A 23,093-nucleotide genomic window follows, 5' to 3' on the forward strand; every position below is an offset into this window, starting at 1 on the left:
CTCCGCAGCAGGTAAGGCGGTTTGGGGCTGTTCTGGGGGTAAGTCGTGGCCGTTCACCCCCTCTACATGGCCACAATCCTGGGGGCAGCACTTCGTGTTCATGGGGCTCAGCATCACTGTGCCCCTCGGGTGGGTTTGCCCTCAGTGGGAGGAGGGGTCTGGGCAGGGCAGGGGGACACTGGGATCGGCTCCCCCAGCTGGAAAACACTGGAAACATCGCCCCAAGCCTTAGTGCTAAGGGTTAGCCAAAGCGATGGGTAGTAAAACCCACAGACCTGTCCTGGGGGGGCATTAGCAGGACCCCCACCATGTGGGTCTGCCCACTATTGGCACCGAGTGAAGCATTTTGCCCAAATCCCACCATTTCCAGCCCAAAGGAGCAGCGCCCGCCTGATTTACCACCACCACTCCGAGCTAGGATGTGGTTTTTCTTTCCCGTCCCTTTGCGGCACCTCCTTTAAATCTTTCATCCGCTGCATGTCTGACCTGCAGGCAGGAGCTGCTGAGAGGTTCAGAGAGCATCCTGAGCCCAGCAGTGGGGGGAGGATGGAGCCTCCTCTGCCAAGAAACCCCTGGAGAACCCTCCAGGAGGGGCACAGGGGAACGGAGCTCTGCGGTGTGCGCATGGTACCAAACGTTGGCTGTCTGCTGGCCAGGTGCACCTCCCAGCTTTGGCTCTGGTGATGCTGTTGGATGTACAGGGTGATGCTGATGGCCAGCAGCCCAGCTCCTTCCCCGTGGATGAGACCATCCAACTCGTTCCACCCGTGGCGGTCTGTGCCATTCTGGCAGCGCGAGGCCCCAGGCGCCAGGGGGCTGCTTGAGCTGAACTCCAAACAATAAAAACTTATCATTAAAAGAAATGTATCTTGGCTTCACGCAGCCTGGCAGCGCGGGGAGGAGTGATTCAGTGGCTTGTCAGCCCTCGGTGTTAGGCACGCCGAGCTGAGCAACTGGACACTCTCCAAGTCCAGCAACTCATTTTCTGCAGATGGAGCCAGGACCGCGCAGTTTAATTTGCAATCCGACATACCTTGACATAACCCTCAGTATCATCATGGGTGCTGCCATAAGATGGGATGAGACACTCGGGGAGCAATGCCATGCAGCCTTGCTGTGCCCAAGGTGCATCCCCATAGGGTGCCCACTGGGGATGTGGGTGCAGGATCGGTGGCTCTCCATGCTTTGGGGGCCCTGAGTGATGCTCAAGGCGAGCCCTCCCCGGACATATTGCTTGGGCTCATTGCTGACTCACGCCATGCTGTGTTGCCTCATGTCACCCACCATGAAGACACAGGAGGGGGCACCCCCAGGGGGCATCGCTCCCATGCGTGGCTTTTGCAGAGCATGGTGACACCGGCCCCAGAGCCCAGGGCTGTGCCATGTGGGATCAGGTGCCCGGGGAGCACCCCAGGGCTAGGAGCGTGGTGGGATGGGGAGGGGCTCCTCCTGGCAGCCCAACGCAAATTGATCCCGCAAGCGTGGCATGATTCATGTCTCAGGCTATGGCCTGAGGGCAAAAACTGGAGAAATGTTTGATGTGAGGCTGTGGGTCCTGTTGGGAGCTGCGGCTCTGCCCGCCCTGAACAGGCTCTGCCCTCATTGCTTGAGGATGCCGGGCTGGGCCTGGGGCAAAAAATGACTAAAGCAACTTGGGATTAGAGCTGTGTGCTGAAATATGGTATTTCAATATCGTGTTTGGATGCTGTCTTCTGTGCTGCGATTGGAGGAAGCGAGAAGAGCTGCATGCATCACAGCTGGGCTCCTGTTGGCCCCATGCTTTGGAGATGGGGACAGACCTGAGGGCAGCAGGACACCCTGAGATGGGACTGGGGCAGGGGTCTGCACCCGCAGAACACTGCAGAACAGGGGATGGGTGCCTGCAGGCTCAAAGCCCACGGGTTTCCAGCCATTGGATCAAGGCTGGAGGGGCAGAAATCCCCATCTCACAGCGATTCCCCCATTGCTGAGCAGGGCTGGGGGCCGGGGTTGGCTGCCAGGAGCCAAGTGCTGTGCTTGGATGTGTGCCATCGGGAGCCATCTCTGCACACAGGCGGCGTCAGACATCATCATAATATTAATAATGAAAGGGCAGAGCCTTCAAAGATCTTCGCCCCTGTGCTGCACGGCTGCTGAGCGCGGAATGCAAAGGAGCTGCGTGAGCCTCATCCCAAGCAGCCATGGGGCGATGCCAATCTGGGTCACAAAAATGCCCAGGGAGACCTTGGGGACTCCCCGTGTTTGGCTGCAGGGTTCCTGTCTCACATCCCCTGTCTGGTGACCGTGATTCTGTGACTCCCCTCCTTGGCAGGGCGCAGGGCACTCTCTGAACACCTCGAATATGGGAATGTTAAGGAATGGGCAAACTGAGCATCGCTAAGTGGGCAGAGAGGTGAGTTGAGCTGTGCTGCAAATGGGGACTGATACAGCCTACAGGGCCATGGGTTGACCCTACAGCATCCCAGTGTGTCCCCACATCACCCTGTGAGACATTTGGGCTTCAGACACCCTTTTTTAATGTCCCGTGTGTTCCCCCAAGGCTGGGCACTTCGTGTGGGTCTTGGCAGCATTGGGCCATAGGATGTGCATCTCTGCTCCTCTGCTCTGTGCCAGGAACCCTGACCTGAGAAGGAAGAAGCCAAAGCTCCTGTGCTGGGTGCAGAACATGCCTATCCCATGCCCACCCCATGCTCACACCATATCCTCCCATATCCACTCCATTCTCACCCCATGCCTACCCCATACTCCACCCCATGCCTACCCCATACCCATCCCATACCCATTCCATAGCCACCCCTACCCACTCCATACTCGACCCATGCCCAACCCATGCTCACCCCACACCCATCCCACGCCCTCTCCATGCCCACCCCATAATCACCCCATAGCCACCCATACCCACTCCATACCCATCCCATGCCCACATCTATCCATATCATATCCACTCTATATCCACCCCACACCCACCCCATACCCACTTCATACCCCATTCCCACCCTATTCCCATGCCCTGCACACACTTTGGATGCAGTGGGCTGTGCTCATACACCCCGTGGAGTGCAGCATCACCGGATCCCGCTGTGCTCCCGGTGCCACCCCATTGTGCGCAGCCCTCCCTCAGCCTTATTCCCCCCTCCAAACACAACAAAACCCCCAAATCCTCCACGAGTGAGAAATCTCTTTTTGTTCCTTTATTTTTTCTCCGCCGCTGCAGAGGATCGATCGGAGCTGATTCTCCATAATCCGCCCTTGCTGTGGGAAGCTGGAGCCCCTGGGGGTGGGATGGATCCGGTGCGGGTCCCACTCAGGGTGCTCAGGGCTGCCTGCTCATGGCATCCAGCATCCCAAACCCCCATCTCCTAGCAACTTCCCTGTGCTGCCTCCCTGTGATCTCCTGCGTTCAGGCTTTGAAGGGCAGAGCTTCGGTTCCTGAATGGGTTTGGGAGCGTTTTGTCCTCCTGGCAGCCGGCGCTTGAGGGATGCAGGAAAACCTGAGGGCAAACCCCAGTTGTTAGCAATGGGATGTGCCAATGGGGATGGGATCCCACCCCCTGGGAGCTCAGCCTGGAAGCAACGATGGGAAAACAGCATTCTGTTGGTCGAAAAAATAACATTTGATGTGGGGAAAATAATACAACAGGGTTTTGTTTTGCTTTGTTTTGTTGGTTAAGGAATGCCTGACTATTTGCAGGCTGGGAAATATGTCCACGGGTTGTGGAGTGCTGAAAGGGATAAATCACTCCTGGCACCAGAATGGGCTTTGTTGTGCTTGATCTAAAATACGGTGGTAAAAATGACCAAACTGCAATTATAAAGGGAATGTGTGTGTGTGTGTGTGTGTGTGTGTGTGGAGGGTTTGTGCTGCTCCTGCTTGCTCTGGGCACAGCGATGGGCAATGAAAGCAGTGTCTCACCCTCCAGCCACGCTGATGCTGCCATCTGAGGGCGCTTTCTCGTGGCTGCCGGTGGGAATTGGTGATGTGGGATTACAGCAGGGCTGGTGTGGGATCCCTGCCCTCAGAGGAAGCTGCAGGGATGTTGGCATAGAGCTCAGCTCGGTGCGATGCTCTGCCTGCCCGAAGCTCCCAGTTCCCACCAGTGCTTCCCAGTACAGCCCAGCTGCTGTCGGGGTGAATCGCCATCAGAACAGCCCCAGTCTGAGCCCTGGGTTTGTTCCTGCCCTGCACTGGAGCTGCAGCATCCAAGCTGCTGAGTGCTCCCAAATCCCTGTGGTAATTGGATCAGGGCACTGTTTTCCATCAGAATATTAAAAGGGAGCCCCCGCCCCAGCCCGGGCGGCACGCTTCGGGATATAAAGACACGGTGAATCGTGTTATGGGGGTTATTTCTCCTGCTTTAAAGTCAGAGGTATCACAGCAGCTCCTGATTTGTCACAGAGCACCGTGGTCCAGCTCCTGTTGATGGCAGGATTGGGAGGGCCATCACCAGCCAAGCACTGAGATCATGCAGCTCATCACACAATGGCACACAGGGGGGCTTTGCTGTCCCCAGCTCACTCCTGTCCCCCCATGGGACCAGCACAGAGGCTGGGGGTTTCAATTAGCAAATGAGGGGGCTTCGGTGCCTTGCCCCGATCATCGGTTTAGCAGGGTCTCTGATTGGGGTGACCATCTGGTGGCATCTGCTGCTGCTCAGCTGTCACTGGTCTCCTAGAGAGAGGACACACAGGGCACGGCACCAAGGCACAGGGATAGGGGCAGCTGTGCTGGGCACATCCACAGCTCCTGCCACAGTGGGATGGGTGAATAGGCAGATGGATGGATGGATGGATGCATGGACAGATGGATGGATCATGGAATCGTAGAGTCATTAAGGCTGGAAAAGCCTTCTCAGATCCCAGGCCCAACGTCCACCCATCCCACCATGCCCATGGACACGTCCCTCCGTGCCACATTTCCATGGCTCTGGAACACCTCAATGGGGATGGGGACTCCCCCACCTCCTGTGTCAGTGAATGAATGGATGGACAGATGGATGAAAGGACAGACGGATGGATGGACTAGAAACAGGAGGCAGAACAGGACAGACAGCTGAGCCTCTCTGGCAAATGAGGCGGTTTCAGGTGATGCTAACAAGCCCATTAATGGGGTTTATCAAGGGAGGCTGCTGACTTTATCTGAGATGCTGCTTTTGGGCTGGGAGAGCCTGAGCTCCTGCTCGTTAATTAGAAAGGCTGAGAGGAGGTTTGTAGCGGTTGGCCTCACTTGTGAGCAGCCGTAATGTGATGAGCGATTAGGGACTCTGAAGCTTCTCTACTGGTGTCATTAAGATACTGATGAGCTCAGGCAGGGAAAGGGCTTTTTTGGCTGTGCCTGGAAGGGGCTGGTCCTGCGCTGCTGGCTCATCAGGGGACGTGAGCTGTGAGAGGTAAGTCCTGGGACAGCTTGGTGTCACCCCGTGTCCCTGGGCAGGGCCCTCAGCATGTGCAGGATGTGGTGAGCTCATGGTGCGAGGGAGCTGGGATGTTCCTGCTCACTGTGTGATGAACAGGGAGAGAATTTGGGTGTGGTTGCCTCCAGAAAGGTATTTCCAGACTCTTCCAATGCCAAACGCATGGTGAGGAGGGGGCAAAGCAGAACTGAGTGCTGTGCTTTGCCTCTGTCCTCCCTCATCTGCTGCCTTGGCAAAGCTTCCTGTGATGCTGCGGCGTCCTGGTTGGCATTGCTTGGGCTATATTTACGGCCATACTAATTAAATACTCTCTGCAATCAGTGCCATGTATGACCCCACTCTCTGAGCTGGGGCCGCTGTGTGCCATCACTGAGCAGGAACACGACTGCCGCCATCCTGGGGAACTCCTAACAACGATTTACTCCTCCCAGGCCTCCCATTTCTCTGTTTTTGTGACATTTTGCAAAGTTCAGGTTTACAAAATAAGCCACCGCGATGAAGAGAGGCTCCACAGTTATTTACACTGCTTGGCAACGTCTTCACCAAGGATGGGATTCCAGTCTTGCGGGATGGGGCCACTGAACCATCCCATGCCCAGGTCCCCATGCTGTGCTCTCATTGCCTTGTCCCTGTACCCTGCCTTTGTACGGGGCCGTGGGAGGGTCAGAACTGTGACTCTCACACACCTCTCTGCTGCCCCGGTGCCGCGTTGTCAGCTCTGATCAGAAGCCGGATCACTCGGCCCTGTGCGCACTCTCTAGATTTAATTAACGGGGCCTTTCATCTCTCCCCTGAAGGAATATGCTATCTTCTGTCTTCTTAATTAACGTTCATTAAGCAAATCAGAAGAACGTTTGCTCCTCACCGCCTCCACCGCTCTTAACCCTTGCGAGGTGCCAGGTTGGTGTGGGGCAGTGATGGTGGGGTGGTGGCACTGGGGCAGTGTGCGGTCCCCATGTCCCCACCATGCTCAGACCACAGCTCTGTGTGCAGAGACTGGGTCAAACCCAAGCTCTAATGGTTCCTTTGGATTCCCTTGTTCCAGCTCTTCCATGTCCTGAAGAATGAGGGATTCCCATAACCAATTTTAGCTATTTTTCTTGACGAGGTGATGCTTGCCCATGGCAAGGTGACATGAGAGCTCTCATGTGAAGTCACTGCCCAGAGGTGGAAGGGAAGATGCCTCCAGCATCTTGCTCTCAGAGAAAAGGGAGTGATCTGGTGCAGGAAATATTTGGATATATTTGGACATATGTGGATACAGGAAAGTGACATCTGGGTGATGGCCTCACAGACCACCATGGGTCTGGGTGCTCCTGCACACTGCATGAATGCATGCATGCCAGGATCTGCCTCCAGCCCTGACTGTACAGCATCACGACTCCATCCCAAGCCCCTCTGCAGGAGAGGATGAATGGTGGGGAAATCATCTCCTGGGTGCATTTAGTGTCTGGGGGTCCCCTTGGAGGTGGCCAACCTGTTTGAGCAAGGCAGCAAAACACCCAACAAGCCTCATCCACGTAAGACACAGATCCCACCTTGAAACTGGCCCTAGAGACTCCAGGGGTGAATGCTGATCTGGAAACCCTCCTCTTTCCCCCTAAACCTTTGCCACTGGCCGTTGGCTCTCAGGCAGATGGAGCTCAGCTCTCGGCAGTGGGAAATTGGCCATTCCCAGCAGAGCTGATCAGGCTGTCAGCACTGGGTCAATATATGGTAATGGGGCTTTGAAGCGGCGCTGCTGCGGGAGCTGCTGCTGAGGACCTCTGATTCACAGCTTCCCTCCGGTGCTTTCTCCCTGCACTGTGCACTGAGGAGAATAAAATAAATAAGAGGAGAAGGGAGAGGAAAGGAGCTTAAATTATAGATGAGGGCTAAATTTCCCGGGTTTCTGTGGGCAGCGCAGTTTAGCGGAGCTTGGGGAGAAGCGGGGCTCCTTCATGCACCCAAATTCTGCAAAGCCAACACCACAGAGTGGGGCTGGTGGGAAGGGTGAGGCATGGCACCATCCCTGCCTGCCTGGGACCCTGTGCAGTTGCTCTCCTGTCTGCATGGGTCCAACATGCACAGTTCGGAGGGTGCCACAGTCCTGGCACAGGCTCTGTGCAACGAGCATCCCCTTCTGAAGGGATTTGAGGGGTATACGGGGGTCTGATTTCCCCACCCATGGGGGCATATTTTGGCTCAGAGGACTGGGCTGTCGCCATGGCAGATCAAGGTTGGGACCCCCACCTGTGGGTGCTGGCGTGGAGGACCACAGAGCCACGTCCCAAGAAGGTTGGTGAGAGTGGAGAGCAGTGGGTCAGTGAGGTGGGAGGAGAAAAGGGGACTGGAGAGGTGCTTCAGAGCCTTTCACGCTTTTTCCTTGCTTTTCAGGTTGTGAGAAAATTGGCAGCCTCCTTGAATTTGAGGGGACAGTGAACAGGTGGGGACGGAATTGCTACAGGCTCATCTCTGCTGCTGGGGAATGGAGATGTTCAGTGGCCAAAGACCCAAACCCATGCATTCCCGAAGTGATGGGGCTGGGATGCACCAGCTGGGGAGGTTGCAGCTTGCTCAACCCCACCCGTGGGGCTCGACGTGGCCTTGGGGGGAGCTCCAGCCCCACTGCCGGCACCGCGCACGGAGCGTTTGACGTTCCCAGCAGCATCCAGCAGATGGACCTCGGAGCGAGAGGAGGTGCCGGGCTGGGGGCCTGTCCCATCGCATCGCATTGCATCGCATCCCAACCCATCCCATCTCGTCGTGCCAGCCGGAGGAGGCTCAGCGCGCAGCGAGCCGATCCTCGCCATGACCCGGCTCAGGGCGCTGGCCCTGCTGGGGTTGGTGCTGGCCACTGCGAGCTCGTCCCCCTGCTACGACCCCCGGGGGCAGCCCCGCCGCTGCATGCCCGTCTTCGAGAACGCCGCTTTCGGCCGCGTCCCGCTGGTCACCAACACGTGCGGCTCGCCGCCCGAGGATTACTGCCTGCAGATGGGCGCACGCGATGCCAGCCAGCTGTGCCAGCGCTGCGATGCCGCCGACCCGCTGCTGCACCACAACGCCTCTTTCCTCACCGACTTCCACAGCCAGGAGGAGAGCACCTGGTGGCAGAGCCAGTCCATGGCCTTCGGCATCCAGCATCCCAACTCCGTCAACATCACGCTCCACCTGGGTAGGTGTGGGAGAGGGAAGCGTGGGGCACCGGGTTGGAGGTGAGGTGCCCCACGCCCCGTGCAGGCTGTGGGGTGCAAGGAGGGAGGGTGCTCTCTGCTGAGAGCTCATTGCTAAGAGCGTCTCCTGGTCCGTTGCAAGGAGAGGACACGTGTGTGTGCTGTGTGCTCCCCAGTTCCTCTTTGCAAAGCTGATGTGGGTTTACAGAGAGGGAGGCAAGCAGGAGCTCTGCAGGCTGTGGGTGCACAGCCCCGTGCCCGTTCATCCCCACGCAGCGCCGAGGATGCCATGTATATTTTAGGGGACTCACAGCCCTGTAAATGCCGTGCAGCCCTGGCAGGGTTCCTCAGCTGAGAGCCGACCCTCTGTTTTAAATACTGTGCTTGCAGGGTGCGTACAGCCTGTGGGATCATGCCTAGCATGCTAAAAAGGATCTTTTTTTCCTGCGTTTTGCTGCCATCTAAACTATCTTGGCTATTGGCCAGCACTATAAAACCTTGGTTCTCTGCTGTCTTCTGCCATCGGTGCTGCAGGGCGGCAGTGAGGGGTTGTGGCACAGACAGGCACTGGGTCGGTTTGTACCCTGCAGGATCACTGTGATCCCAGCCCCCTGCGAGCAGGCAGACGTCTGCTTTGAGCTCCCCCTGCACATGAGAAACGATGCTGGAGCAGTCCCATTCAAGGCTGTAATATGGACCAAGCTCCCTGCATCCCTTCCAGAGCCAGTGCTTCCCTCTGCACGTGTACTGGGCTCCTTGTTTCTATATGCCCCATATATCTTGCTACACTAAAAAGTGCCAGGCACATCTCTGCCTGACCTTTTCCATTGCCTCTGGGCCCCATTTTTAGCCCCAGCTGCAGACAATTTTTAATGTTTTAATGCTTACACATGGGTTACAGAGGAAAAACCCAAATGTTGGTGCTGAGCCCAACCCTGCAGCCCCTGGGACATGGCCCCAAATGAGTCCTTGCACCCACGCCTGCAGTGATGGACCTGTGACCCCATGCGTTGAGCCCCTATCAGCTCACTCATGAGGCTGTATTGGGGAGCTGCCTGTGCAGCTTATTAAATGGGTGTAGGGTGAGCTGGACGAGACCCGTGTTTACCTGTATGCTGTTGATTGGCATTAATTAGATTATCCTCCCTTGAATCTCCCTGCTCAACGAGTCTTTAGCTGTGCATCCAAGCTGCAGGACTTGGAGAGGATCACTAACTCTGAGCACGGTTGCATTTGCCTTGGCATCAGGGAGGAACCCAACATACCCATATCTTTGGAAAAGCAAAAGGCATTGGAGTTCCTTGGGGAGCTGGGAGTCCTGGTCACCATCCCCTCCCATTGCCACCCACACCCCTGTCCCTGATGTCCCCACCCAGCAGTGTGCCAGCCCTGCTCCCTGCCAGGGAGACATCGTGGGCTGCACTCTGGGTTTCTTTGAAGGAAGAGAAAGCAATTTGGCCAACAAAAGGGACTGTCTGGAAAAAAACACGCATCGCTTGGGATAACCGCAGCGCGCTTTCTCTGCCTGAGCTGCAGCCCCCACGTGGGCCCCCTGACCTCCTCCTTGCAGTAGGGTCCCCTGGGGCAGGGGCTGTTTATTGACACAGCTCACAGCTCCAGCCCTCTCCCGACCCCTCTGCTTGGCCAAGGGTCCCCCGGGGCCGTGCTGTCTGGGAACGGGCGCCTGTGGGGCTGGGACAAGGGCATCCCACCAGCATCGGTGCAGCCATGTCCCGGGGGCTTTGGGGAGAGGTAATCCTGGAGCAGCCCAGCCATGTTGTCACAGCACCTTCCCATCCACGCTTACCTCAGGGTAGGTGGCCCAGTCTCCATGTCCCCAGTGCCGGTAGCCAGGCTGGGCTCAGCTCCCCCGCAGCAAAGTCGCAGCACATACGCGACAGTATTCATATGGGCCCAATTAAAGACTTGTTTTCCTAGTCCTGGAATAACCCCTCTAACATTCCCAACTCATTATCTTTTCAAATAAAGCCAAAACCTCACAGCTAATTGTTTTGTGCAGTCAGGAGCGGTGCTGCGATGGAGCAATCCGCTCTTTGAGCCGGTCCTTCATCTGTGGCAATTAGGCAGTTCTGATGTTCACTTTGGTGTAGTTTCCCTCCCTTTTTGTAGCAGTTCTTTCAAGATATTTCAGAGCTGTGTTGGCCACCCCAGGGATCAATGTCCTCTGTTTGTCTTCAGCCCAATAAAGGCAGCAGCAAGGCCGGGTCCTGGCGTGCAGCTCCCTGGAAATGGACTGCCCTTGACCCTCTTCCCATTGCATGGGGGATGATGATGAGCACCAAGACCTGATTGTTCCCAGCTGCTGCTTAGTCCCTGGCTTTGCACCAGCTCCTGGCCCACACCACCTACCCGTTGCCTTCGTGCAAAGGTTGCAGTGGAGTCAAGAGCTGATTTGGGGCTGAGCAGGGTTTGGGGAGTGGCATCCAGATGGATGGATGGCAAATTCTGCCCACCCTGGGAAAATGCCAGCAGCCACGTGGGATGTAGCACTGGGATGATTTTGGCCCTGGTGCTGTTGGCCACTGTCCCAACTGGGATGGAAGAGGAAGACATCATGGTGGCTGTGTCCCCAGGAAAGTCCTACGAGATCACCTACGTGCGCCTGAAGTTCCACACCAGTCGCCCCGAGAGCTTCGCCATTTACAAGCGCAGCCATTCCGATGGCCCCTGGGTGCCCTTCCAGTTCTACAGCGCGTCCTGTGAGAAGGTTGGATATTAGGGAATTCCTTCGCTGAAGGAGTGGTCAGGTATTGGTACGGGCTGCCCAGGGAGTGGTGGAGTCACTGCCCCTGGAGCAGTTCCAGAACGGTGGAGACGTGGCACTGAGGGATGTGTCAGTGGGCATGGTGGGATGGGTTGGGCTTGAGGAACTCAGAGGTCTTCTCCAAACTCAGTGTTTCTATGATTCTACGATTGTAAGACCTACAGGAAGCGGCAGAGGCAGTACCTGCGGCCAGGTGAGGACGAGCAGGTGGCCTTCTGCACCGACGAGTTCAGTGACATCTCCCCACTGAGTGGTGGCAACGTGGCTTTCTCCACCCTCGAGGGCCGTCCCAGTGCCTACAATTTTGATGGGAGTCCCACACTGCAGGTACCAGTGGGGTGGGAGAGGAGTGACAACAAGGAGCCCTGGGACGAGGGTGAAATAGTTGGGATATTAAGAAAAAATTCATCTCCAAAAGAGTGGTCAGGTATTGGCTGGCACAGGCTGCCCAGGGAGCAGTGGAGTCACCGTCCCTGGAGGTGCTCCAGAACCATGGAGATGTGGCACTGAGGGATGTGTCAGTGTGCACAGTGGGGTGGGTTGGGCTTGGGGATCTGAGAGGTCTTTTCCAAACTGAATGACTCTATAATTCTATGAAAAGCCCCCACACTGTCCTGCAGACAGGAAGGGAGTGGGACGTGCCCTGGTCGGAGTTGGTACTGGTGGCCCAGTCTTAACTGCAGGGAACTTTCCCCATGTCCCCTGCAGGAGTGGGTGACCGTCACCGACCTGCTCATCTCCCTGAACCGCCTCAATACCTTTGGGGATGACATCTTCAAGGACCCCAAGGTGCTGCAGTCGTATTACTATGCCATCTCCGACTTCTCTGTTGGCGGCAGGTGAGGGGTGGGATGGGGCTGCAGGGAGGGTCCTGGGGCCATGCGTGCGGCTTGGGGCAGCTCCAGAGCTTGAATTGCATTTTGAGGAGCAAACCACTTAGATGGAACCCTAATGCTGCTGGAGGGGTTGACACAGCTGCAGCCCCAGAAGCTGAAGCAGCCCACGGTGGGGTTGGGAGCCGATGTGGGCAGAGATATCAGCAGTGCTGCTCTGGGGTTGTGCCGTGCCCTTCTCCAAGCAGGGAGGTAGGAAACCAGCCACAAAACATCACATCCACCCCACTGAGAGCTGCCTGCCCCTGGGCACAAGGGCTGGGCGTGCTCCGGGAGCACCGTTTTCTGTCTGAGCCCTCTGGGCTGCAGCAGCTGGAGCTGCTTAATACTCCTCATGGCCACCCTCAGCGTGTGACCTCCCATACGGGATTGCCTCGGGGACTCGGCCACCCCAGCACAACAGTTTGAGCACCATCCCCGTTCAGCAGCGCTCAGAGCAGCTCGGGTTTCCCGCAGGTGTAAATGCAATGGTCACGCCAGCGAGTGCGCGCCGGATGAGGCAGGACGGCTGGTGTGCGTGTGCCAGCACAACACGGCCGGCCCCGACTGCCAGCACTGCCAGCCCTTCTACCAGGACCGGCCGTGGGCGCGCGGCACCGCCGAGGCTGCCAACGAGTGCCTCCGTGAGTAGCACCCGTCTTGGGCTCGTGGTGGTGGTGAGGAACACATCCAGCAAGGCTGCTCTGCCTGGGGAGCACCACATCCACAGCATCACCCCAAGGACCCTCATCCGAGCCCCCCGGCCCCAACCGGCCCTCCTGGCTCCCCCCTAGCTTGCAACTGCAGCGGCCGCTCGGAGGAATGCTTCTACGACGCGGAGCTGTTCCGCCGCACCGGGCACGGGGGGCACTGTCGCAACTGTCGCGACAACACGGCCGGGCCCCGCTGCGAGCAGTGCCGGCAGAACCACTACCGCTGGGAGCAGCAGGCTGCCTGCCAGCCCTGCCACTGCCATCCCGCAGGTGTGTGGGGTGTGGGTGGGAGGGGAGGGCTCGTTCCTGTGCTCCCCAACCTTTGGCTGTGCCACAGGGCTGCTGCACCACTGCGTTTTGCCAAGCTCATCTATTGGATGAAAAGGCTCACGCGGGGGGTTGGGTTCACCCTGCTTGGGGTGGGCTCCTTGCCGTGGCACAGTTCCTGGCCCTGGCCTCGAGCACAGGGTCCCCCCGTCACCTGCCCACCTGTGGGCAGCTCAGGTTGGCTGTGTCCTTGCAGGTTCCTTGCGGCCCCAGTGTGACAGATCAGGGACCTGCACCTGCAAAGCCAACGTGACAGGTTGGAAGTGCGAGCGCTGCAAGGATGGCTACCACAGCCTGAGCGAGGGAGGCTGCAGGTGAGGGGGGCCCTGGCCGTGGTGGGAGATGGGATGGGACCAGGGCTCATCCTACACTCACATCTTGGCCCGGCCAGACCCTGTGCCTGTGACCCTGCGGGCAGCGTGGGCACCTGTGACCCCAGCACTGGGCATTGCACCTGCAAAGAGAAGGTGGAGGGGCACCTGTGCAACAGGTAAGCACTGCGGGATGAGGATGGGGCTGTGGCTCCTTTCCAGCCTGGGATCAGCCCCCGGGATGCCATATGGTTCCCTGAAGCTCTACCTGCCCCGTGCCATGTGATCTTGTTTCATGCCCACACCAGGTGCCAGCCCGGCTGGTTCAACCTACAGCCCCACACCCCCACTGGTTGCACCAGCTGTTTTTGCTATGGCCACTCCGCCGTCTGTACGGCAGCAGATGGCTACGAGGTGACACACATCCACTCCGACTTCAGGGAAGGTATGGAATTCATGGCCCTGGATGAGGTGGAAGATATGGGCTTGGGCCAGGAAACCTGGAAGGTTAGGAAAGGCTGGGGCTGAGCATCCCTCCTCCTTGGGGCTGGGTACCCAGCTCTGGGAGTCGCCGATGCTGATGGTTGGGAGGGGAATTTATCTGCGTTTTCTCTATTTTGCTGTCAAATCTCTGTTTTTGCCCCCAGCTCCACAAGGGGCAGGCTCACCCTCAGGGCATCCTTCCATCCCTCTGTGTTCTATCCATGGCTTAGGGTGCACTGCAGGGCTGGGCACATCAAGGACTGCCAGAGCACTGAAAAAAAAAAAGGGTCAGAATGTTACAAACAAAAATGATGGAGGGAAATTCACCCCCCTCCTCTCCATCCCCACCTGTGGCTGGACTACGGCAGGGCAGGAGGTGGACTGGGGGATTTCCCCATTGGCATCCAGGGAGATGTGTGGATGTGGGATGCTTGGGGAAAGCATGCCATCTGCTGTGCAGCAGGGGCACGGTACGGGTACCCACCACGGGTAACCATGTATCCACGAGGGGTACGCATGTCCAGCTCTGCATTGCCTGCACCCTGAAGTGCAGACGGAGCTGAATACACACAGCCGGCATTTATCCTGCTGGCATTTAAACCCCTCTGCCAATTCCTGTCCTGTCTTGTGCAGCCTGGAAAGGAAACGAGGCTTCATGCAGTGTCTTTCCCCCTTCCTTCCTGTGGTCTCGCCAGTTTGGGACTGCTCCTTTAGGGAGGGCACACAGGACTGGAAGAAATAAATAATTGCTGAGAGCGGGGGAGAGTTTCACTGATTTCCAAAGGAAACCAACCGTAATGCAATTACACCCCGTCCCTTGCTGTGCTTCCTGCACATTCCAGCCCACGGTGCCGCAGCACAAGCAGGGGGGCAAAAGTTTAAAGATAACAATTTCCTGCAACTCTAAGCAAATAAACAGATGAGGATGGGGGGATGGGGGCAGCCAGGGCCACTGTGAGAGCACAGAGCCTGGATGAAGCTGGGCGCTGCAAAGTGCTGGTTCCTGGCAAGAGACCAGAGGGGTTCGTGGGGCAGGGGTGGAGCCCCAAAAGCAGCACTGGGGTTCTGGGGGTATGGGGGCTCGCTGCTCTCCTTTGTGCTGTCCCATAGGGTTGGAAGGCTGGGCTGCAGCTGTGGAAGATGTGGCAGTGCCTCTGCACTGGGCTGATGGGGAGATTGGCACTGAGTGGGAAAAAGAGGAACCACTGGACCTCCGTGCACCGGGTATGTGCTGGGCTCCTGGGGTCTGCTCTGCTATGTGTGGCACCCCACTGCTAAACTGGGATCCGTAAGAGTGGTACATCCACGTCCTTCAGATTTTCTTTCCTCCCGCAGAGAAGTTTCTGCAGAACCAGCGTCTGAGCTACGGGCAGCCCCTGTCCCTGCTGCTGAGAATGGAAGGGAATGGAACCAGGGCAGAGAGCGGGGTGTTTCTGCTTGGCATCCAGCTGGTGCTGGAGGGTGAGGGGCTGGAGGTCACCATGTCCAGCAGTGAGAGCCAGGCACAGGATGGGAAGCAGACTGTCACCTTCAGGTGTGCTGTGGTGTTCTTTGGGGTGACTTTGGGACACTGAAACTCCATGGTGGGGGTTGAGATAGCGTGGATTGCTCTGTGTGCCAGGGTCACTGTTTGGTAGCTGAACTGAAGCCTTCCTCCCACGCTCCTCCTCCAACAGGCTGCATGAGGCAGAGGAGGGCACAGAGCCTTTGCTGTCAGCCTTCAGCTTCCAGCGCCTGCTCTCCAACCTCACCGCCCTTCGCCTCCGTGTGAGCCGTGGCCCCAGGCCAGGTGGGTGGCTGTGAGCAGCGTCCCATAGAGCTGGGAACAGCAGTTAAACCCGTGGCTTTATGGAGCATTTCCAGGCAGGATGGAAAGCTAGGGCCATTGTGCATGCTCCCATCCCCACTCTGCTCTCCTCCCTTGCAGGCAGGCTGTGGCTGAGCCGGGTGCAGCTCACGTCGGCTCGCCGCGGTGCGGGAACACGGGCAGGATGGGTGGAGGAGTGCACGTGTCCCTCTGGCTACACCGGGTCCTTCTGTGAATCCTGTGCACCTGGCTTCAAGCGGGACATCCCCTTCGGTGGCCCCTTTGTCGCCTGCGTGCCCTGCACCTGCAACCAGCATGGGGACTGCGAGCCACTCTCAGGTGCGCACCCGGTCCCTCTGCTTGCTGGATCACAGTGTGCATGGGGAGCACATCTGTGTCTTTGCTTGTTCTGAGGAATGCTGGAAGCCATCCTGGAGGTCAGGGAAACACAGAGCAGAGGCTCAAAGATGCTGCCTGGCTTCCTGTGCATCCCTACAGCAAGCAACAGCACAGACCGGTGCTGGGAAGAGATGCAGATGAGGTGATGTGTGCAGTACCCGGATGGGACCCCGGGCACGTGGAAAGGAAAAACAGAACTTTATGAGCAGGATGGGAAGGGCTGGAAGAAACATTTCGTTCAGCGTGTGCCTCTGCTCTGCCACGACACTGGGCTGCAGACAGGCTGCATCTTGCTGGGACAGGGCTGAGCCCTGGGAACTGGGACAGAGCTTTGATGTCCTGGCCCCTTCGCTGTTTCCTTCCGCTGTTTTTTCTCCTCCTTTCTGCCACCTGCTTTTCCTTTGCTTGCCATTGCCTGTCCCTGCCTAATTGTGGGGAAAATAGAAACATGCCCATTCCCTCCTGCACAACCTATAGCCCGCTATCACCTGAACCCCTCCGACCCCCCTCCATTCAGCAAAGCATCTGTGTGGAGGCGGGGGTCCTTCCTCCTCCTCCAATTCCCAGCTGACTGCGGACATCTGTGACTCACCAGCTCGGCTCGAGGAGACGCTCGCTCCCCGCTGGGTCGCAGCCGCCCGCTTGTGTTTTCCATCCCAGGCTGAGAGCACGGCAGCTCGGCGCTGGGAAATGTGTTGTCCATTACTGCAGGCGCCGGCAGACTTTGGGCACGATGCTGTGGCTGCCTGCACCCACCTCACGCCTGCACAACATCCTCCTCCTCCAAACGAGAGCTGGGCAAGGGGAGGGGCGGGGGGAAAGTGTGACGCTGCTTTGGTAACGTGCAAACAGCGTGGCTCCTTGGTAGCAGCTGCAAATCCCTCCTGGCACCACGTCTCCATTTCTCATCTCACAGGGCGCTGCAGCTGCTTGCACAACACAGAGGGCCCCTCCTGCGAGCGCTGCAGCTCCGGGTTTTATGGCAATCCCTTCACCGGGCAACCCGATGACTGCAAGCCGTGCCCGTGCCCTGACCGCTCACCCTGCACTCAGCTGCCCAGCAGTGGGGACGTGGTGTGCACCCACTGCCCCCCGGGGCAGAGAGGTGAGGTTGGGATGTGGGAAGGGGGCTGCGGTTCAGCTGGACCCCCCCGCACACTTTTTGCTTTGCAGGCAAGCGCTGCGAGCTGTGCGATGATGGATTTTTCGGGGACCCCTTGGGGCAGAGAGGTCCCGTGCGTCCCTGCATCCCCTGTCAGTGTCATGGGAATGTGGACCTCAATGCCGTGGGGAACTGTGATTCCTTGTCCGGGCGCTGCCTGCGCTGCCTGCACAACACAACAGGAGAGCAGTGCCACCAGTGTCAGCCGGGGTTCTATGGGGATGCGTTGGCCCCCAGCCCTGCTGGGAAGTGTGCACGTACGTATATGGCCTAAGCTGGCCCTGCTGCCCCCACCCCAGCCCAGACCCTCCCAATGGGGCGGGCAGAAGGGATGCCCCCTGGGTTTAGAGGCTGAACAATGGGCTGCGTTAGCCATGAGAACTCAGCAGTGGCTTTCTGTCTCCTCTCTGCACTGCTCCATGTTGGGGTGCAAGCAGCATTTTGTCTTCATAGCGTGCAACTGCAACCCTGATGGCTCAGCCTTGGGGCTGGAGGGCTGTGATCCGGGCACGGGGCAATGCCACTGCCTCCCACACGTGTTGGGCAGAACCTGTGAGCTGTGCCAGCACGGCTACTACGGGCTGCAGGCTGCCGTGGGCTGTAAGAGGTGAGTGGGGCACAGCAGGCACTCTGTGCCTTGCTCCTTGGTGCCTGCTCGTTACACTCTCTGCTCCTTGGCACACAGCTGTGAGTGCCACCCAATGGGGTCCCAGGACAGCGGGTGCCATGCGGTGACGGGGCAGTGCTCCTGCCAGCCGGGTGTCACAGGGCTGCGCTGTGACAGATGCGAGCACGGCTTCTTCGGCTTCTCAGCCAGGGGCTGTCGAGGTACCGGGGAGGGCAGCTAGGCCCTAAGCACGGGGCTGGCAGTTGTGGTGTGACATCTTCTTGTCACCATTGTAGCATGCAACTGCTCCCCGCTGGGCTCTGCCAGTGCGCAGTGCTATGAGAACAGCACCTGCCTCTGCCGCCCCGGTTTTGTGGGCTATAAGTGCGACCGCTGCCAGGCCAACTTCTTTCCTGACCCACCGAGCTCCAGCTGCCAGCCGTGTCCCACCTGCTATGGGCTGGTGAAGGATGGGGTATGCCCTGTGCCCTGCCGAGGTGGTGTGGAGCTCCAGCCCCATTCTGCATTGCCATGCCCCCATGTCTCACCTGCAGGTGGAGCGGCTCAGAGTGAAGCTGCAGGAGGTGGAGGAATGGCTGCAAGAACCGGGCTGTGAGCTCCACCTGGGGCAGCCCCTTGAGATGGGAGATGCAAGCCGGGGAGATGGGCTGAGCACACAACACCTCCTGCAAGGTAAAAGGCAGCCCCACTGGGGCTGGAGAGTAGAAGGCCTTGTGTCACCCCTGCAGGGAAGCTGGGTGCCATGACATGACTGGGTGGATGCAAGGGGATCCTGTGTCAGCAATGGGATGGCAAAGATGGGGAGAACAGCCTGGGAGGGCAATGGCACAGAACACTGCAGGGTGCTGCAGGCCAATGGCAGGTGCAGATTGGTGCACTTTGGTGGGCAGAAATGAACCCCACAGCCATTGTGGGACAGATGGTGGTGGGCATCACTGTGGGCTGCGGATCCACCCTGTGAGCATTTCAACCCCAAGCACCCATGGGGGCCAGCACAGCCAGGAGTTGCACTAAGCAGCTGTTTATATGCCCACAGGTGCCCATGCCATGCTCTCAGCACAGGTGGGACGGCTGTCAGGGATGCTGAGCACTGCACAAGGCCATCTCAGCAATGCCATCAGGGCTAGTGGCTGCTCCAGCCACGGACCCATCAAGACCTGCACACTGCTGTCAGAGATCAGGGCTGTGCTGCAGTCAGCACAGAGGGAAATCCTGCACGCTACCAACACTCTGGCTGCCACGGTGCGGACTCCTGAGGGTAGTGGCTGTCTTGGGGCAGCAGATCCATGTGGGTATGGCACTGGGGTCTCACTGCTGTTGTTTGTATCGCAAGGATATTCCCCTGGAGATCCCCCTGCTGCCCACCAACTGGAGCCGCTTGGCAATGGAGGCACGGGTGCTGGCAGAGAGGTATGTTGGGCACCACAGGGACAACTGCTGTGCTGGGACCTTCCTGGCACACGCTCATGGTTGGTGATGGTGGAAACAGGGAAGCCCAGATCCTGACCCTGTCTGATGCCAGCACACAGAGACCAGTCCCAGTGACACCTCCCCATGTCCCCTTGTCCCTGCAGGCACGGGGATATTGCAGCACAGGTGGAGGCGGCAGTGAGGAGAGCGCTGGGTGCCTCCAACACCAGCCATGAGCTCCTGAGGACACTGCTAGAGGGGAGAGTGGCACATGAGGCACAGAAGGAGTTGGAAGCCGGGTGAGGAGGTGGCAGTGGGGGGAGTGGGGCAATGGATTCCCTTCCCCCTGGCCTGGGGATTTGACCGAGTCCCGACAAACTCATCGCACCGCAGCATTGCAAAGTGGAGAGCCACGGTGCTCCATGCTGGGAGTGTTTCAGACTCCTTCCCCATATCCCAAGCTGCCACTTGTGCTTTGAAGCACTGCTTGGCCCTGGGTGACCATGGCATCCTGTCCACATAGGTATGAGGAAATCCAACGGGCATGGAAGGAGCTGGGTGCTGGCATGGAAGAGGTGGCAGTGGAAGCCAGGAGAGCTCTCAAAGCCATCCAGGAGGCAAATGTGGGCATGGCTGAGAAGCTTCAGCAGGTGGCTGCTCCAGGGCAGGTGAGCAGCATCCAGCTCCTGTTTGCATCCCATACTGTACCCATCAGTGTTGCTCCCTCCTGTGCTGGGAGATGCCCTCCTGGAGTCGTTGGTAGCTCTCTCCCCACAGCAGGTGCTGCTGGTGCAAGCTGGGGCCCTGGAACAAGAGGTGGCAGCACTGGAGCAGACAGTGCAGGCGCAGGAGCCAGCAGCTTGGCAGAGCATCACAGCATCCCTCAGCATGGCAGCTGGGCTGCGCCGGGACCTGCAGGGCACTCAAAGCTTTGTACAGGTAATCAGTGCTTAGCCACAAAATAAATGATGGGGAAGCCCTGTGCCAGCTGGAGATGTGGGCATATTGGGTGCATCCTTCTCCTGCATCCCACCCAAGGCACAGGGCTGGGGCTCCAGCAGCTCTTTGCCCTCTCCCCAGCCTCACTCCTGCCCTCCCGTCCCCAGCTCCAGGACCGGGCTGGCTCTGCTCATGATCTGTCCACCTCAGCAGTCTCACAAGGGAAAGCAGTAATCTCTGATGCAGAGTCCCTTCTGGGCAGCTTGGAAGGTAAAAGGCTCTAGGCAGAACATTTCTGCTCACAGCCTGGGTGCCTGCACTGGGTGCCCAAAGGTTGGGTGTCCCTGCAGGTATGAGGAAGGCGCTGGGGCATCGAAAGGGTCGTGCTGCCCTGAGAAGGAGAATGGCACAAGTGCGGGACAGAACGATGGTGGAGGCCCAGAAGAAGATTAAACAGGCAGAGAAAATGCTGGGAAACTCCTTGTTTGTCTCCAGCGTGGCCAGGAAGAAGGCAGAGGAGGCTGAGCGTGTTGCTGGGGAGAGCAGTAAGGTCTGAGCAGAGGGATTGGGGTGCAGGGAGCAGGACTCCTGCTACTGTCTGCTGGGGTGACTGTCCCCACCTCTGTCATTGGCAGAGGGCTCAGGCTGTGCTGCAGGGCAGCAAGCAGGCTCGCAAGGACACCAGGACACTCACCACACGTGTCAGTGAGACCCAGCAGGAGCTGTTCCAGCAGCAGCGCATGGCTGAGGAGCTCAGGGGGAGCCTGGAGGAGGCAGAGCAGGTGAGTCAGGTCCCCTTGTGTGGCTGTATCCTGTCCAGGGGCTTTGTCTGCAGCACAGAGCATCAGGAGCAGCACAGAACAGGGAATGCCTTGGGGCTGTTCCTTGTCTGATCCAGCCAAGGATCACCAGTGTCCCTGATCCAGGTGTCTGTCTGTGTTGCAAGGTGGGGACGGAGATGAGCAAGATGGCAAAAAGCCTGCGGGAAGCCCGGGGTTCACTGATGGCGGACATCGAGACCCTGAATGATCTGCTGGACAGCCTGGGTAAGGGCTGTGGCCCTGGGTATTGGGCCTAGGGTGTGCTGGGGGGTGTGGGGGAAGGGGTGTGCCAGTTATGGGGTTGGGAATGGATTTAGCACTGTCCAGGCTCAGCTTGATGCCCCGCACCAGAGGTAGCCCTGGGTCCCAGCAAAGCTTCTGCTGGGGCTGTGTGTCAGGGAAAGCCATTGTGTAGAATGAATTGGGGTGTGCAGAGCATGTGCTCATGCCTGGTGTGTGGACGGTGCTTTCCCTTGTCATCTCCAAGAGAAGCAGACTGAGGTAAGGGCTAAAAATCATCATCCATACGTAAGAGAAAGATGTGCCCAGGCTATGCCTGGAGCCACAGTCCTATTTGCTTATCCATGATCGCTGCCCTGCCTCCATGCCCTGCTGTACCAGCTCCCTCCCACTCAGCTGGTGCTGATGGTCAGAGCATGGCTGCATCCTGCCCTGCTCCTGTCTCTCACCTTCACTCTCTCACCTCACCCAGGAGGCCTGGAGCCAGGCATGCAGGCAGAGGCGGTGCTGGGTGCAGGGCGGCTGCAGCTGGAGCAGCTGCGGCTGCGGCTCAGTGCTCCAGGAGCCCTGGCCACGCGGCTCGGGCAGCTGCAGCAGGAGGCAGAGCTGCAGCAGGATAGGATCCGGGCGTTTGAGAGCGACTTGGTGGAGATCCGGGCCGACAAACAGAACCTGGAGGACATTTTGCGGAGCCTCCCTGAGGGCTGCTCCAAGTGGCAATGATGGGTCCCTGGCTGCTGCCCCAACACTTCCTATTGCCCTCAACGGTGACCAGCAGAGTGAAGGACACCCACTTTATCAGCATCATCTCTCCTGCTGCTCTTTACATTGCCCTTCATACAATACTGCACTCAGGTCCTTACCCACACTGGTTCTGACTTAGCATCCCAAGTGCCCTGTACACAGCTTCAGCCACCAGCTCCATCCCTCAGGCCAGGAGACAAAGCAGCCACAAGGGATGGATGAGGTGTGGACAGAGCTGTCACAGCATTGCTTTTACCAGGCAGAGAACAAAGAACTGTCACCAATCTCCTCCATCCCTCCTTCCCCACTCCATTACAGGCTGGAGCCCAGTTCACTCGTTAACCTGCTTTACCTGTGCTCCTTTGCTCACAGCACTGGAACTCAGGTTTGCTGAAGTCTGATGTGATGCTCTTTGTAAAACTGTTACCACAGACCTTGGATTCCTCCACCTCCATCTTCTGCTGGTCCAAAGGTCTGCAAAGGGCACAGCATTTTCCTGCCCTGAGCAAACCCATCTCCTCCCCCTGCCCAAGGGGCGTAATGGCAGGGGCTCCACACTCAGCAAAAGCAAAGCCACGCAGCAGTGAGAGCACAGCGTGATGCGGCTCAGCTGGGAGGCAAGGAGTCACAGCCACTGCTGTCTCCCTGAGAAGACAGTTACATGCCTCTGCTCAGCACACCAGCTTGCTGCTGATACAGAAACGTCGAGCCCCTGCCTGTGCATGGTTGGAGATGTGGCTCACCCTCCCTCCTGCTCTTCCCGGCACTGTTTTTTTAGCCGGTGACACTTGCTACAGCTGTAGTCATTAAAAGTTCTTCATGTAACACGGAGCTGCCCGTCCATCCCGGGTGCAAAGCAGCAGGACGAGCACACACTGTACGTGTGCTG

The 23,093-nt window shown here is 58.2% G+C and overlaps 1 protein-coding gene and 1 long non-coding RNA gene across 3 annotated transcripts; one reads left to right on the forward strand and one right to left on the reverse strand.

The window, feature by feature from the left end:
- The first annotated feature begins 5,145 nt into the window (after positions 1 to 5,145).
- Positions 5,146 to 23,044, forward strand: LAMC3 (laminin subunit gamma 3). 2 transcript variants are annotated; one of them, XM_019621456.2, is made up of 30 exons: positions 5,146 to 5,387; positions 7,788 to 8,565; positions 11,158 to 11,291; positions 11,505 to 11,675; positions 12,057 to 12,187; positions 12,698 to 12,864; positions 13,015 to 13,203; positions 13,457 to 13,574; positions 13,652 to 13,750; positions 13,880 to 14,016; positions 15,165 to 15,278; positions 15,390 to 15,588; positions 15,731 to 15,843; positions 15,982 to 16,200; positions 17,177 to 17,365; positions 17,434 to 17,679; positions 17,876 to 18,029; positions 18,108 to 18,250; positions 18,326 to 18,504; positions 18,584 to 18,722; positions 19,087 to 19,292; positions 19,384 to 19,460; positions 19,625 to 19,759; positions 19,984 to 20,128; positions 20,241 to 20,399; positions 20,567 to 20,669; positions 20,750 to 20,949; positions 21,035 to 21,181; positions 21,346 to 21,445; positions 21,933 to 23,044. In XM_019621456.2, exons 2-30 carry the CDS (start codon positions 8,202 to 8,204, stop codon positions 22,181 to 22,183), a joined length of 4,728 nt encoding a protein of 1,575 aa, XP_019477001.1. In that variant the 5' UTR covers positions 5,146 to 5,387; positions 7,788 to 8,201; the 3' UTR covers positions 22,184 to 23,044. The 2 variants fall into 2 exon arrangements, with proteins under 2 accessions (XP_019477001.1, XP_010719206.1); XM_010720904.3 differs by having other exon boundaries at positions 20,238 to 20,399; positions 21,933 to 23,043.
- LOC116217291 lies at positions 11,195 to 16,943 on the reverse strand. Its single transcript, XR_004161664.1, has 3 exons — positions 16,853 to 16,943; positions 14,240 to 14,325; positions 11,195 to 11,281 (listed from the first exon to the last, which is right to left on the reverse strand). It is a non-coding gene; the product is annotated as an uncharacterized LOC116217291 (long non-coding RNA).
- Positions 23,045 to 23,093: the final 49 nt, after the last annotated feature.

The sequence above is a fragment of the Meleagris gallopavo genome, chromosome 19 (genome assembly GCF_000146605.3).
Source record: "Meleagris gallopavo isolate NT-WF06-2002-E0010 breed Aviagen turkey brand Nicholas breeding stock chromosome 19, Turkey_5.1, whole genome shotgun sequence".
NCBI lineage: Eukaryota > Metazoa > Chordata > Aves > Galliformes > Phasianidae > Meleagris > Meleagris gallopavo.